Raw genomic sequence first — 14,216 nt, 5'->3', positions numbered from 1 at the left:
CATGCGCAGCCGGTTGCCTCGGTCTCCCATCAGTGGCTTCCTCCCCGGCATCTGATCATGCCGGGGAGCAACTGTGCGGCGGCTCAGGGGATCTGTGTGATCCCGCCGCCGTGTGTCTCTTTTGGTGTGGCTCTAAAAAGCCACACTTTGGCCGTGTTTTTTTCTGCTGTGTGGCAGGCAATGTTCCCTCTAAGCTGTGGAATCTTGTGAGCAAAAAATCTACTTTGGAAGCCACGGGTATTAAAGTTGTGAATGAGCAGTTTGGCTACTGCATAAATTAGTCAGCTCTGGAGCCATCCTGCCTGAGCTAAGACAAAAATCTGTGAGCCGGAGGCTAAAAATCTGTGAGCCGGCTCACACTAACTCAGCTTAGAGGGGACACTGGTGGCAGGGGCCTAAGTCACTCTTTATGGGTCTTAAAATACTCAAATTGTACATCCTGTTTTGCAGGGCCCAAGTCTGATGTGAGGACATTGAATCAGACTGAAAATTTACAGATGCGAATAATCCATTTTTTCCCATAGTGGTTTGAAAGTGTGAGAGGAGCAGTTTGGTTTCTGAGATTTACTGTCTCTTGATGTGGATAGGATCACTTGTAGCTTATTCATTTTTCTTCTCTTCCAGATTGCCGTAACTGTGAAAAGGAACATTTTGAAACGGAAATTAAAAGTAATCAGAACAATAGGTAATCAACATTCATAAAAAATTAAGACATAGCCTTGTTGTATTAATACAGTGACTTTTTGCCCGCAAAGAAAAATAGATTGCATTTATTTTTGCTATAATAGAATCATAAAAACAATAACAATAATTTAAAAAATAAAAATTGCATTTATTTTTGCAGTAATCTCAAATAAACTGAAGTAACTCAATTTGACAAAAGTGTCAAAAACCAATTACTTTTAATACTTAGAAAATGATTTCATACTACAATCTTAAACAAAAATAATGTGCTGTAAGACTACAACCTTCTCTTCAATACCTCTGTCTGTGGTGGTTAAGTAGTAACACACTTTACAGACTTAGATGCTGGCATAGTTCTATGTTCATACAGAAAGTTAAAATGTAGCAGCAGATGTGTAGACTCCTTTATCCATTTTTAGTTCCATGACCCTAAAAACCAATCCTATGGTTATTTAATATCTCTTTTTAAACCTCAAAGAATAATAATGGATTGGACCCAAAGTCTTCCTTGAGTAGACAAGCAATTCCGCTCATGTGGAGATTAGAGACATTTTGCCAGTTTCCTCTTTTCCACTGAATACTCCCACATCACATCTTCTACTGTTCCAAAGGTTCCCCTGGGAATTATGGAACAATTTTGTGCAATGTGGTAGAAAGGGAAGGTGAGAAAGATTTATTCTCTGAGCAGAGTTCTGTTCAAGGTCCTTTGGAGCCAACTCAAGGCCTACTATTCATACAACATGTCTTCTGACTGTTTCAAATGCTTGACACCCATCAGATCATACTCACAACTACTCTGGAAGATAGATTGATCTTATTATCACCACATGACAAATGAATAACTGAGGCTGAGAGACAGTGACTTGTGTAGGGCAACAAGCTGCTGATCAGCCACACTGTGACAGAATTTGAAATGAGGTTTCCATCATGGTTTAGTAATTGCCAGAATGTGTAACTGTTGACAAGAATATAGCAATCAGTGATTCACTTAACAATGAAATGTAGCATTGAATCCAGCCAGCATTTTCCTTCTATATTACCAAATTCCTCTCCTTGCTACAACCACTATCCTACATGGATTTTTCCTATGGTCCACAAAATAGACTTGTTGGTTGTCAAAGGGGACCCCCCTCCTTCCTTTTTCTCTGGTACGCTGGTTGCTCTAACCCATAGTTTCAGAACTTTATGAATATGGCACTATAATTAAGATTGCCCTGATATCTCCAGGTCATTTTTCATGAATGTGTGCCTTGCATACTTTGTTTATTTAAAAAACAACAACAGCATTCTGTATCAGGGGTTGCGTCTGTGGTGCCCTTGCAAGACAGAGATCATGTATGGATCTAACTTTTGAGTGGCACTATAAATCCTCACTATAAATCTGGCAGTAATGGGGAATTAGTATGAGGAAATCCTTATATGTAGCAGCACGCAACAATCTCTTAGCTAGGATTGGAGCTTCTAAATGCTAAAGTATCAGACTCCATACTTGAAATGTCAAATGTATTAACAAAATCATATTAGAGCATTTTGATCAGCTGTATAAAAAGACAAGCTAGCCTGTCAAATTATATGTTGGTAATAAAGGTAATAAATAAAGGAGCTGCGGTGGCTCAAGTGGTTAAGACGCTGAACTGCAGTCTGTGGAAGGTCGGTAGTTCAGCAGTTCGAGACCCGAGTGTGCCGCATGATGGAGTGAGCTCCCGTCTCTGGCCCCAGCTCCTGCCAACCTAGCAGTTCGAAAGCAAGAAATTGCAAGTAGATAAATAAGTACCACTTTGGTGGGAAGGTAACAGCGTTCCGTGCGCGTTGGTGTTTAGTCATGCCGGCCACATGACCATGGAAACGTCTTCGGACAGCGCTGGCTCTTTGGCTTTGAAACGGAGATGAGCACCGCATCCCTAGAGTCGGACTCGACTGGCTTTCGAGCAAGGGAACCTTTACCTTTTAAATAAAGGTCAATAATAAAGGCCCTGACCTGGATAGCCCAGGCTAACTCGATCTTGTCAGATCTCAGAAGCTAAGCAGGGTTGGCTCTGGTTAGTATTGGATGGGAGACCGCCGAGGGATACCAGGATCATGACACAGAGAAGGGCAATAGTGAACCATCTCTGAACATCTCTTGCCTTAAAACCCTATGGGATTGCCATAAGTTGGCTGTGACTTGATAGCGCTTTCCACCACCAATAAAGGTCAATTGAAAAGATAATACTTAACATTCAGTTCGATTGCTTTTAGAGCTTGTGCCAAAGAGGTGAAGGTCCCTTACGTGCGCCTGGAGCGACTGAAGATATGCACATCTGAATCTGGAGAGCTTCCAGTATTCAAACTGCAGCCACAGAAGAATGAACACGATGGGACTTTCCTGCTGATAATTGAATGCGGCTGTCAGTCTTCAAGGAAGGCTATTAAGGTAAACGCATCTGGTTTGATTGCTGTCTGCCTTCCTTCCACCTATGCAGATATAAATTTGAATTTGATGATCTTGGTCACTAGATTTTTCTCCGGCAATGCACTAGGGGTGTGCACCCAAAAAAAAAGAAAAAAAAAAGGAAGGTATTTTTCAGGTTTGGATATCCCAAACCTGAAAAATATCAGCAAATACTGGGCTTTGGGAAATTATTGGTATAGCCAAATTAATTCAGCTCAATTATACCCTATGGGGACTGTCCCCATAGGGTATTCAGGGCTCTACTGGTAGCAGGAGCTCCTTTGCATATTAGGCCACACCCCCCTAGTGTAGCCAATCCTCCAAGAGCTTACAGTAGCCCCAGTAAGAAGAGCTCTGTAAGCTCTTAGAGGATTGGCTACACTAGGGGTGTGTGGCTAATATGTAAATGAGCTCCTGCTACCAGTAGAGCCCTGGAATGATACCCCTAGTTGGGGGGCGGGACTGCACGCTTCCATCGTCGAAGGGAAGGCAAACTCCAGAGAGGAGGTGAGGTGAAGGGAAGGGGGAGAGGGAAGAGAATGGATCTCAGGTGTGTCTGCCTGACAGGTGGGCTGGCGCACTGGCCCCTCTGTCATGCAGAAGCACCTGGATTCCCTTTCTCTCCCCCAATTCCCTTCACCCCACTTGGAGGCAAGGTGAAGGGAAGGGGGAGAGGGGAAGGAATGGATCTCAGGTGTGTCTGCCTGACCGGTGGGCTGGCGCACTGGCCCCTCTGTTAGGCAGAAGCGTCTGAGATCTTTTCCCTGTCCGCTTTGGGATCCCTGAATAAATTCAGAATGGATTCGGCAGTATGTGGGGATGCCCTATTCAGCCAGCCGAATCAGATCAGAGAATCTGATTTGGTATTCGGCCACGCCACATAATGCTGTATAGACATTATTTGGATTCTTAATTGGCTTGGCCAAACCGAATGTACATCCCTATACAGCACTTATACAGTGTTCTTTAGTCACATCAGTTTTCTAGGACAAGGGATTTCCAAGCATTGACCGAAGTACTTGCCTTATTGGTTATTCAGTAACACATTGCTTTCTTTCAGTTCAAGCTCCATATGGAATGTAAATCAAGATCTTTCTAAACCATGATTAATTCAAAACAGAGAATCCTGTGTGTTAGATGTGATGGGAAAGTTACTTGCCATTATATCTGGCACACTAGGAAGTGTCCTGAAAGGCCCATCATCCACTCTGCCCAGCAATGTTCAAATTGCAAAATCAATTATTTTTCTGAATGACTGATGCAATCATTACTGAGTAATCGATTAAATTGTAACGTATTGTAACGTAACTGGGGACAATATAGATTATACTGGACATCTTCATATTATTGGTGTTCTTATTATTTTTATTCTTCTTCTGCTTTAGATATTTAGATTTTTTAAAGATTGTATTATCACTTTATAATACTTTAATCCCACATGCGATATCATGTGTAGGGATGGGCATGAACCGGCTCACAAGCCAAAATTTGGTACAAATTTGGGCTGGTTCAGAGCCCCCAAACTAATGTTCAGGGAAGGTGCCTTCCCCAAACATCTACCAGACATTTCTCTGGTTTGGTTTGGCTGTTTGTGGCCATTTACACATAACCGCTGAGCAGTCCACAGCTGAGCTGTTAGGTTTAAATGGCTGCAAACCATTTTAGCAGTTGGTTTCGGTTCCCCCTGCTTTGAAGTGGGGGGAAGCGAAATGGACTGGTGAAATGGTTGCCAGCCATTTAAACCTAACAGCTGATGGTTGCATCCCGCCCTGCTGTTAAGTTTAAATGGCCATGAGCTTCAAAGCAGGGGGCAGAAGTGAAATAGACAGGTTAAATCTAACCATTTAACCCTTTCTGGGTGATCCCCCCTCTCTCCCGGCTGCAGCTTGCCATGGCTGGGAGGAAGGAGGAACTGAACTCACTGGACTGTCTCGGTTCAGGCGGGGGCCTTTTGGCTCCGTTTGGAGGCACCCCAAACCAAACAGGATTTTTTAGGTTTGTGCCTATCCCTAATTATGTGTGCCATTCTAATGTCAGAAAGCTGGGATATAAATTGTCTAGACAATATTATTGGAAGTATTTATTCACTACATTTAAGCTTCTGCATTCTGATTATCTTCCTTTAAAACTGAATTTTACTTTTCTTCCAAGGTCAATCAAGGACATTCACCTAATGCCCAGGTCAGTCAAGGAAACCCACCTAATAAAGGACTAAATGCCAAGCCTGAGAAGACAGGGGGCCAAAGAATCCCTTCAAGCCAACCAACAGAGCACGCATTACCTCCTCCTGTAGATCATAGGCTCAGTAACAGTCTGAAGAAAGCTGTGCTTCCCCAGGAGGACAGCCCTATCGAGAATGAGGACTTCTGTGCTGTTTGCCTGAATGGAGGAGAACTGCTGTGCTGTGATTACTGCCCAAAGGTGTATCACCTCTCATGCCACGTTCCGGCCTTGCTCAGCTTTCCTGTGTGAGTGCACACAGAACAGGCAATATCTGTTCCTTTTAAAGCATGTATAGAGTATCTGGGACTTTCACAACCCACTTTTTTGGTCATAAACTGTGGCTTCTTGCAGAAAGCCTTATTGCCTTGGTTTGGATGCCTTTGTTCAATGGATTCTTTTGGAGCTTCTTCAGAGCTTGATTGTCTTTCCATTCTTTCTGCATGTTTCCCCCGAGGTTTCTTTAGTCCAATGGTTCCACCCCAAATGTATTGCAGGCATGCATTTTTATGGTTTATTGTTTTACTAGAAATAAGGCCCGTTGTGGAAATAAATACAACGGGATCTAGAAAGAGGCCCTGGGAGAGTGCTCTGGCTTTGGGCAAACAGTGTCAGTCTGCTTTTAAAACATGAACCTGGGACCTGCACACCACCAGAATACAGCAGGTTCCATATGCAACTGACATTCCAACTGCCTTGCGGGGGGGGGGGAGTTTGAGGTGTGGAATGGAGTGAAGTCCAATCAGCTTCCATATGCAAAAGACCAGGTTGTCGCAGCAGTTGTGGTGTGGGCGGGACCCGGGCTTTGCCTTCTGATTGGTGGCGATATATGCTGAGGAGCAGTGCCATCAGCCATACACTAAGGGAGTGCATTTTAGAATTAGAACTTTGGCACCCACTATTCAATTATATATAGGGAGAGATTCATTTCTGGAACATAAGAGAAGACAATGTTGGATCAGGCCATCCAGTCCAACACTCTGTCACACAGTGGCCAAAAACACCAGGTGCCGTCAGGAGGTCCAGCAGTGGGGCTAGAAGCCCTCCCACTATTGCCCCCCCCCCAAGCACCAAGAATACAGAGCATCACTTGCCCCAGACTGAGAATTCCTATCTATACCTTGTGGCTAATAGCCACTGATGGTGCTCCATATGTTTATCGCATTCCCTCTTGATTGTATGCTGCCACCACCTCCTGTGGCAGTGAATTCCATGTGTTAATCACTCTTTGGGTGAAGAAGTACTTCCTTTTATCCGTTCCAACCCTACTGCTCAGCGATTTCATTGAGTGCCCACGTGTTCTTTACAAGTGTCCAGTCACCTATAGCAACAATCTGCGGTTGTGTTTTGTTTCTGTGTTTCAGAGGGGAATGGGTATGTACACTTTGCCGCAATGTCGAGAAGCCAGAGGTGGGATATGACTGTGAAAACACACGCTACGGCAACACACTAATGTGTGCAAGAGCACCTTTTGTCCTTGATGACTATGACCAGAAGGTAAGTCAAGATTTCAGTAAAGGGATATCGACAAGGAATGACAAAGCCTCTTTTCTTCTCCAGTGAAGAACGGGGTACATGAGCCAGGAATCACCCCCTGGAATAAAAAGGCAAACTAAATGCAGCGAACTCCATCTGTGGCAAACCTGTTAGGGCAGCTCAGGGAGAATTCCACACAGCCGTGTTTGGAGAGTATACATTACTTCTGCTTGTTCAATTAATCTTGTGACTTCTTTCTCATATTTTGATATCGTGACTTCCTACGTTCTGAAATACCTTCAAAATGAGTGGAATCAAGATACAAAACACAGTCAAGCCCAAACTAGCTATTGTCCCATTAATTTTGGCTGGATTAGTTAGAACATGGAGTAGGAACATTGAGAGATAAATTACCTTAGCAAAAGCTCTTAACACAAATAGGCATTGACACAGCTAATTAAAAAAAATGAATTGTCAACCTTTGTTTTACAGAAGTGTGAGAAACTGGTACTTTCACTGTTCTGCAATAGCCTGAGCCTACCATTCCATGAACCAGTAAGCCCCCTAGTAAGTATTACACAAAGTCAAAACAACAACAAAAACCATTCTGGAAATCTCTTTAATCTTCTGTCTTCTCCCTATCCTAGTCTGCACTGTATTTCTATGAAACAATCAGGGGTCATTTCGTAGAAAAAGAGCTAGGGGAACTCATTAGCATAACTCATTAGCATATGCCACACCCCCTGACATCAGGGGCCCGGCAGTGGACCTGCAAGGCCACCGGGAGTGCAAGGAAGCCCTGCCCAGGCCCTCCCTGGCCCCAGGCAGGCAGGGGTGGGGAGAGGCGGGGAGGAAGCAACTTACCCTCCCTCTTCTCCTGCCTCCTCCTGGCTGAATGAGGGCTGGAAGCGGGGCAGCCAGAAGCAGGGGGCGGGGCTTCGTCATGTGCCCCCCCCTGCACCTCGCCTGGCGGAACTGCGTTCCCCGTGTTCCCCCCCAAAATGATCTCTGGAAACAATCCTGTTGATTTGGCAGGCACTAGTTTGCCTCTTGCAGTGAAATGGTTGGTAGGTATCATCATGCCATAAAATAATCTTATCTTAGGGTTGAGAGTGAACATGAATTTTATTCACACAAGCTGAAAAGGGATTCTCACATGATGATGAGAGTGACTGCAGACTGTGGGCTTTTTTCCTGACTGGGGAGGTTCTTTCACAGGAGAGATCCCACATCTTTAGTTGTAAGGCTTCAGCAGGGCTATTTTGGGGCAGGAACGCACAGGAACGGAATGCCGGCTGGCTTCAGAGTTGGCCATACCCACTACAGTCAAAACCTCTCTGTGTGTGGCTACTTGTCAGGGGTGTGGCCTATTATGCTAACGAGTTCCTGCTGGGCTTAAAAAAAAAGAGCCCTGGGCTTTAGTCATAAATAGAGTGACCGCTTTCCTGTGCCCTTTCAGCCTCCTCTTTTAAGGCAAAAAAGGCCTCTTTTCTTCTTTTTTCCTGGTGCCTGTTAGATAGACAGTTCTTCGCTTAGGAGTCCCTGCATATACTCTGCTTGTCATTGCTCTTTAAAGTTTCACTCATTGTTTTATTTGTAATGTGAAGAAAACAGTGGCCTGCTTCACAGGAATTTTTAGAGGCATGCGGGACTGTCGTGATGATCGGTATTCTAATCCTTTGTCTTTCTTCCTTGATAGGCTCGTCATTATTATCAGATCATCAAAAGGCCTATGGACTTGTCCATTATCCGGAAAAAACTCCAAAAAAAGAACAAATTCCACTACTCCACCTCTGAGGAGCTGGTAGCAGATGTGCGCCTCATGTTCTGGAACTGTGCAACATTCAACTATGTAAATATCTGCGGTTCAGAAAGTAGCACATACGGTAGCATCACCATTGCAAAGACTCCCCCTCCCCTTACTATGGAATATTTTAATTTGAGATCTTGTTTTTTAAACCAGTTTTGAAGGGTCCCAACGTGGGGCTGTCAAACTGGTTACAGAGTATATTTTTAAAAAGGCAAGATAGCTACTGAGCTGTAGTTGACAGAAGCTTATTATTATTATTATTATCATCATCATGGGGACAGATGCACCCTGGGCAAACAGACTGGCACCTGGTTTGGGCTTTACACTGAGAGATATGTAAAAGTTATGAATGATTCTGAAAAGCGGAGACTTTGCAAAATGAATGTTGAACCTTGACTGCTTATGACCTAACATGCAGGCAATGATCCCTCTAAGCTGTGGAGTCCTGTGAGCAAAAATTCTCCTTTGTGAGCTACTGGCATTAAAGTTGTGAGCGAGCCACTTGGCTACTGCATGAATTAGTTTGCTCTGGAGCCATCCTTCCTGAGCTAAGACAAAAATGTGTAAGCTGGAGGCTAAAAAACTGTGAGCTAGCTCACACTAACTCAGCTTAGAGGGAACACTGCTTGCAGGGAAAACCCATCCATAGCGTCCTGTGAAACTCTTTAATGCCTTTGATTAATCCATGAAAATGAGGTATGGGCATGTGGAGTCTGGGGCGCAGGAAACAGTTGTAAGCAGGGGTATTTTTGGGCAGGAACGCACAGGAATGGAGTTCCGGCTGGCTCCTGAGTTGGCCACACCCAGCAGGAACTCATTAGAATAATACCCAACAGCAGAAACTCATTAGGATAGGCTACATTAGGGGTGTGTGGCCTAACATGCAAAGAAGTTCCTGCTACAAAAAAAGCCTAGGGTATTGACAACAAAGTAAACAGAATAAGAAGCAAAAGGTGGGTGTGGCTGGATGACCACACTTCTGGTAACATGGGGGGTGCGGCCTAATATGCTAATGTGCTGTGCTGTCGAGGGTGTGACCTAATATGCTAATGAGTGTCTGCTGTTGGGTGTGGCCTATTATGCTAATGAGTTCCTGCTGGGCTTTTTCTACAAAAAAAGCCCTGGTTGTAAGAATAGAGACATTGCTCTGCAACTATAAAGTAATCACAAGGAACAGTTGAGTTAATATTGTCTGCCTGCATCCTACATCCTAACAGCTTAGTGATAATGACTTCCAAATTTCTAATAATTAGCATTGTCAGCAGTGACTATACAATAGAGACAATGAGAGTAGACAGAGGGTAAAGTACATAAGATCTAGGAGGTGCAATAGAAAATCAAGAGGGTCCTGTTCGTAGCAAGAGAGAAAGCAGGTCTTAACCAGTGAACAACGCACTGTCCGAATATTTTGTGGTGCTTTTCCTTGTAGCCTGATTCAGAAGTTGCTGAGGCTGGACGATGCCTGGAAATATTCTTTGAAAGCAAGCTGAAAGACATTTACCCAGAAAAGCATTTCTCCTTGGTGCAGCAAGATGATTCTGATTCAGAAGAAGTGGAGCATGAGAATAGCCAAGTATCCTCCAAGGGATTCCATTGGCCATCATACAGACAAGAGTGTATCCAGCCCAAAAGAAGGCGACGGCATGCTGTAAGAATGCAAAAGCAAAAACACTTGTTTGCAAAGAGGCCACACTTTATGCAGGTGTAAAGCCTTGTAAAGCTGCAGTGACTCAAGTGGTTAAGACGCTGAGCTGCAGGCTGGAAGGTCGGTAGTTCAGCAGTTCGAGACCCGAGTGTGCCGCATGACAGAGTGAGCTCCCATCTCTAGTTCCAGCTCCTGTCAACCTAGCAGTTCGAAAGCAAGAAATTGCAAGTAGATAAATAGGTACCACTTCAGTGGGAAGGTAACAGCATTCCGTGTGCCTTGGTGTTTAGTCAAGCCGGCGACATGACCACGGAAATGTCTTTGGACAGTGCTGGTTCTTCGACTTGGAAACGGAGATGAGCACCGTAACCCTAGAGTCGGATTTGACTGGCTTTTGAGCAAGGGAAACCTAAAACCTTGACAAAATACATGGGAATATGCTGTCCAGTCTGGGTGAGATAAGGCTGGTCCTTTCTATAAGATGAATTCCAAGATGATCTCCATGATCAGTGATATATATCTGTCTGTGAGAAAAAAGGGGCGAATAAGTGAAGTTATCCCAAGCCACCTAGCTATTTTGCCAAGAGAAGACTGTGTAAAATAATATTTGAGAAGGCTGTATCTTCTAGCTTTTTATGCTTTGTTTCCTTTGTATGCAGGAAAGTGAAAAAACGAAAAGACCGATGTTTTGGCCAGCTAAAGGACTTTCTCAGGTGTGATCTGCACTGGTGCTGGGTATGCTGTGAAGAACCCAAAATATCAATCACGATAACTGACAGTCATAAAAATGTGGGAGGAAATATAAGAACTTAGATATTTCACCTGAATTTCACACCCGTGACTGACCAACTTTACTTCGAGACCCTTTGGGGAGATTACATTTTTAATCTATCCCCCACTATCCATTCTGCCCAATGATTTGTATTTACACTAATGTTTTGGTCATTTGCAACAGCGACTATTAATAAAAATAGGACATTTGTTATTCTGGTTTTAAGATTATTTCATACAGTCGTTTCACGTCATAGATCATAACTAACATAACCATCTAGTACTGTTATCATGTTCCATACATATTGATATCAGATTTAAATGTAACCATTTTATCCTAGGTAGCGGTATTTAAGTCTGTTGTTGTCTATACTGAATGACATTAATTCAAAATATATCTAGTATGAGGAATGCACCACCAAGCTCCATAAAGTGACAGAAGTGTATACGGAATGTACTTCCTTTGTTCTGGAAGTGATATCTGGTGCCTTCATCTCTCACAGGGACTAGAGGATAACCAGGTGCTGAAATGGTTCAATATTTCTTAAGTGGGCTGGATGCTCATCTGATGTCACCAGCAAGCTGAGACCATTCCTGTGTCCAGCCTATGTCAGTCTGGATGCACTGCGGATTGGGGTTGATTCTGGAGCTCATCCGTCTGCATGACCGCAAGAGTGATCCTGCTACAGATTTTTTTAAAAAACATGGTGCATCAAATTTGCTTTTTCAGGGACTTTTCCCCCTTACCCTGTCATTTGAACTTTAAAGTGTCAGATTTTAAGGGCAAGAAGATCTCATGCAGACTAACTATAAGGATACGGTTGTTTCAGTCAATAGAAGACCTCACGTTCTTATCCCTTACACCCTGTCCTGATCACAAAATTTCACTGTGACATTTCAGCCGTGCCACATTCTTTCCACTCTGGCATTCCTTTACTTCTGTTAGCCTCATTCCTAAGCTCAATTGAAATACTGAAAAGGGAAAAAAAGGGCGACATAGGGTGATCTTAACATTGCTTGGTTTTCATTTGGCCATTCAAAAAATCAAAATTGCTTAAGTCCCTAGTAATATCACAGTTAGGCTTCATTTCCTGTAAATAATAAAAGGTTCTAAGCACAGTCTATATGAATGTATCAAATAAAGTAGATATGATGTTATAATAGATAACACTGTAAGTGAGAGTGTATAGAATTATTGGCAAGATCTTCCTGTTGTCCATTTTAATATTGACTGACATAAATACTGTAGAAAAAGATGTTGTCTAAAATGTTTGCTAATGTATAATAAACAATTCACCTGGGGAAAACAAACAAACAAACTGTTAAGCTCTCTTTTCCTGCTTATCTTCTGGCTATCATTCCAGGCATGATTATCTTGAGCTGCAAGGACTATCAAGCTTGCTTCTGAAAGCCATGATTTCCTGCATAATCTTTCCTAAGGCTACCAACCCATCGGTGTAGCCTACAGTTCTCCTGGCATAAAAACTGATATCCATCTACAGAAAGCAGTTTCTGTGGAGGAAATGGCTGGTTCATAGGTTGGGCTCTGTAGTACACCACAGAGTCTAGGGCCGCGGTCACACGGACCTCTTACCGCGCTAGTTTTCCCGCAGTTCTTCTATCCGCGACATTTTAGATCGCGTGGAGGTGGTCAGACGGTCCCTCTGTCTTCCGCTTCACTTGCGTGAAGTACTGATCACACAGCGCGCCGTCCCCGTGACGGCGCGGGTTTGTTTTTTTTAAAAAAAAACCTGCGCATGCGCTTGGGCATATATACTAACTAAGAAGACCAAAATAAAAGCTAGCGCCTGTTTGCACATGCGCATAACTTAAACTGGAAGCACAAAAAAGGGGGAAGGGGGGAGGGTAGCGCGGTCACGGCGGATTGCTGTCCAGATACCAAAACCGCAGATACAAAGCGCGAGATATCGGAAAACACCTGTTCCAACGGGTGTCAGAAAATGCGGATAAAAAGAGCGGAAACCGCAGGACTCAGCCCGCTTCGGTGCAGGAGGCGGGTTTGCCAATATGAACAGGAAACTTTAATGCGCGAGGGATCAGCAGCGAAGCCCGCACTAAATGTCCGTGTGACCTGACCCTAGGAGAGACTAAAGTCCTACAGTAGCTGTGGAGAGTAGATTCTCTAGGACTTTTGTTTGATCTATGATGTACCACAGAGGTTAGGCGAGGCTGATTATTACCTGTAAAGACGCTAAATTCCTGAGCCCAGTTGGGGATTGGGAGAGGGATAGTACTTCGGTCGATCTATGATGTACCACAGAGGTTAGGCGAAACTGATTATTACCTGTAAAGATGCTAAATTCCCGAGCCCAGGTGGGGATTGGGAGATGGATAGTACTTCGGTTAGCTGGCATCCGCCTATTGGTCTTCATATTGGATTTTTCTCCTTAACACTGAGAAAAGCCTGAAATATTTGAGAGGTTTTTAGATTGAGTGGAACATAAGTGGACCGTAGCTGGTCATACCAGCGCAGACATTCAGAAACAAAGGGTTAGTATGACATACCGAACACAGGCATGCAAAAGCCTACAGGTGATGTAAGGTTAGAGAAAAAGGTGGGGGAGGAGAAATGGAGGAGTTGGAGGAACTGACCTTTGTCCTGGAGAGGACATCACATCATATCTCCAGTGAGCTCCCTCTGCTCCCCAAATTCTGCCATCCACAGGAGTTTTTCAAGCTTGGTATTACTGGTTGATCTGCTCTGATTTCCCAACCTCAGTTGCTCAGATATCAACTTTGGGCTAAATTATACAATGCTGGAGTGTATTTATACCTGAGACTGACAGGATCAAAGCCACCCGGTAAATTATGAAGCTATGAGGCTGAACAACCATTTGAAAGTGGCTCTCCCTGTTTCAAGATAAACACTGCATACTTGAATGCTCTGCTTGTTTGAACATTGAATGAATAATTAATTGAGGAGGAGAGCCAGTTTGGTGTAGTGGATAAGTGCACGGACTCTAATCTGGGAGAACCGGGTTTGATTCCCCACTCCTCCACTCGCACATGCTGGATGACCTTGGGCAAGCCGTAGTTCTGTCACAGCTGTTCTGGAAAAAGAGCAGTTTCTGTCAGAGCTCTCTCAGCCCCTCCTAACTCACAAGGTGTCTGTTGTGGGGAGGGGAAGGGAAAGGAGTTTGTAAGCCGCTCTGAGATTC

The 14,216-nt window shown here is 43.9% G+C and overlaps 1 protein-coding gene across 1 annotated transcript in view; it reads left to right on the top strand.

The window, feature by feature from the left end:
* TRIM66 (tripartite motif containing 66) overlaps positions 1 to 11,122 on the top strand; it is a gene marked incomplete at its 5' end in the record, with an annotated part of 54,468 nt that extends 43,346 nt beyond the window's left edge. Inside the window, 8 exons of the mRNA XM_015421735.1 lie at positions 625 to 685; positions 2,923 to 3,097; positions 5,267 to 5,583; positions 6,700 to 6,832; positions 7,304 to 7,378; positions 8,511 to 8,663; positions 10,051 to 10,269; positions 10,926 to 11,122. Coding sequence (XP_015277221.1) covers positions 625 to 685; positions 2,923 to 3,097; positions 5,267 to 5,583; positions 6,700 to 6,832; positions 7,304 to 7,378; positions 8,511 to 8,663; positions 10,051 to 10,269; positions 10,926 to 10,985 — 1,193 coding nt within the window. The remainder of the gene's footprint in view (positions 1 to 624; positions 686 to 2,922; positions 3,098 to 5,266; positions 5,584 to 6,699; positions 6,833 to 7,303; positions 7,379 to 8,510; positions 8,664 to 10,050; positions 10,270 to 10,925) is intronic.
* Between the last annotated feature and the right edge of the window lie 3,094 nt (positions 11,123 to 14,216).

This window comes from Gekko japonicus, unplaced genomic scaffold (genome assembly GCF_001447785.1).
Source record: "Gekko japonicus isolate JY-2015 unplaced genomic scaffold, Gekko_japonicus_V1.1 scaffold3462, whole genome shotgun sequence".
In the NCBI taxonomy this organism is placed as follows: domain Eukaryota; kingdom Metazoa; phylum Chordata; class Lepidosauria; order Squamata; family Gekkonidae; genus Gekko; species Gekko japonicus.
This window is presented reverse-complemented; position numbering and strand designations above follow the sequence as displayed.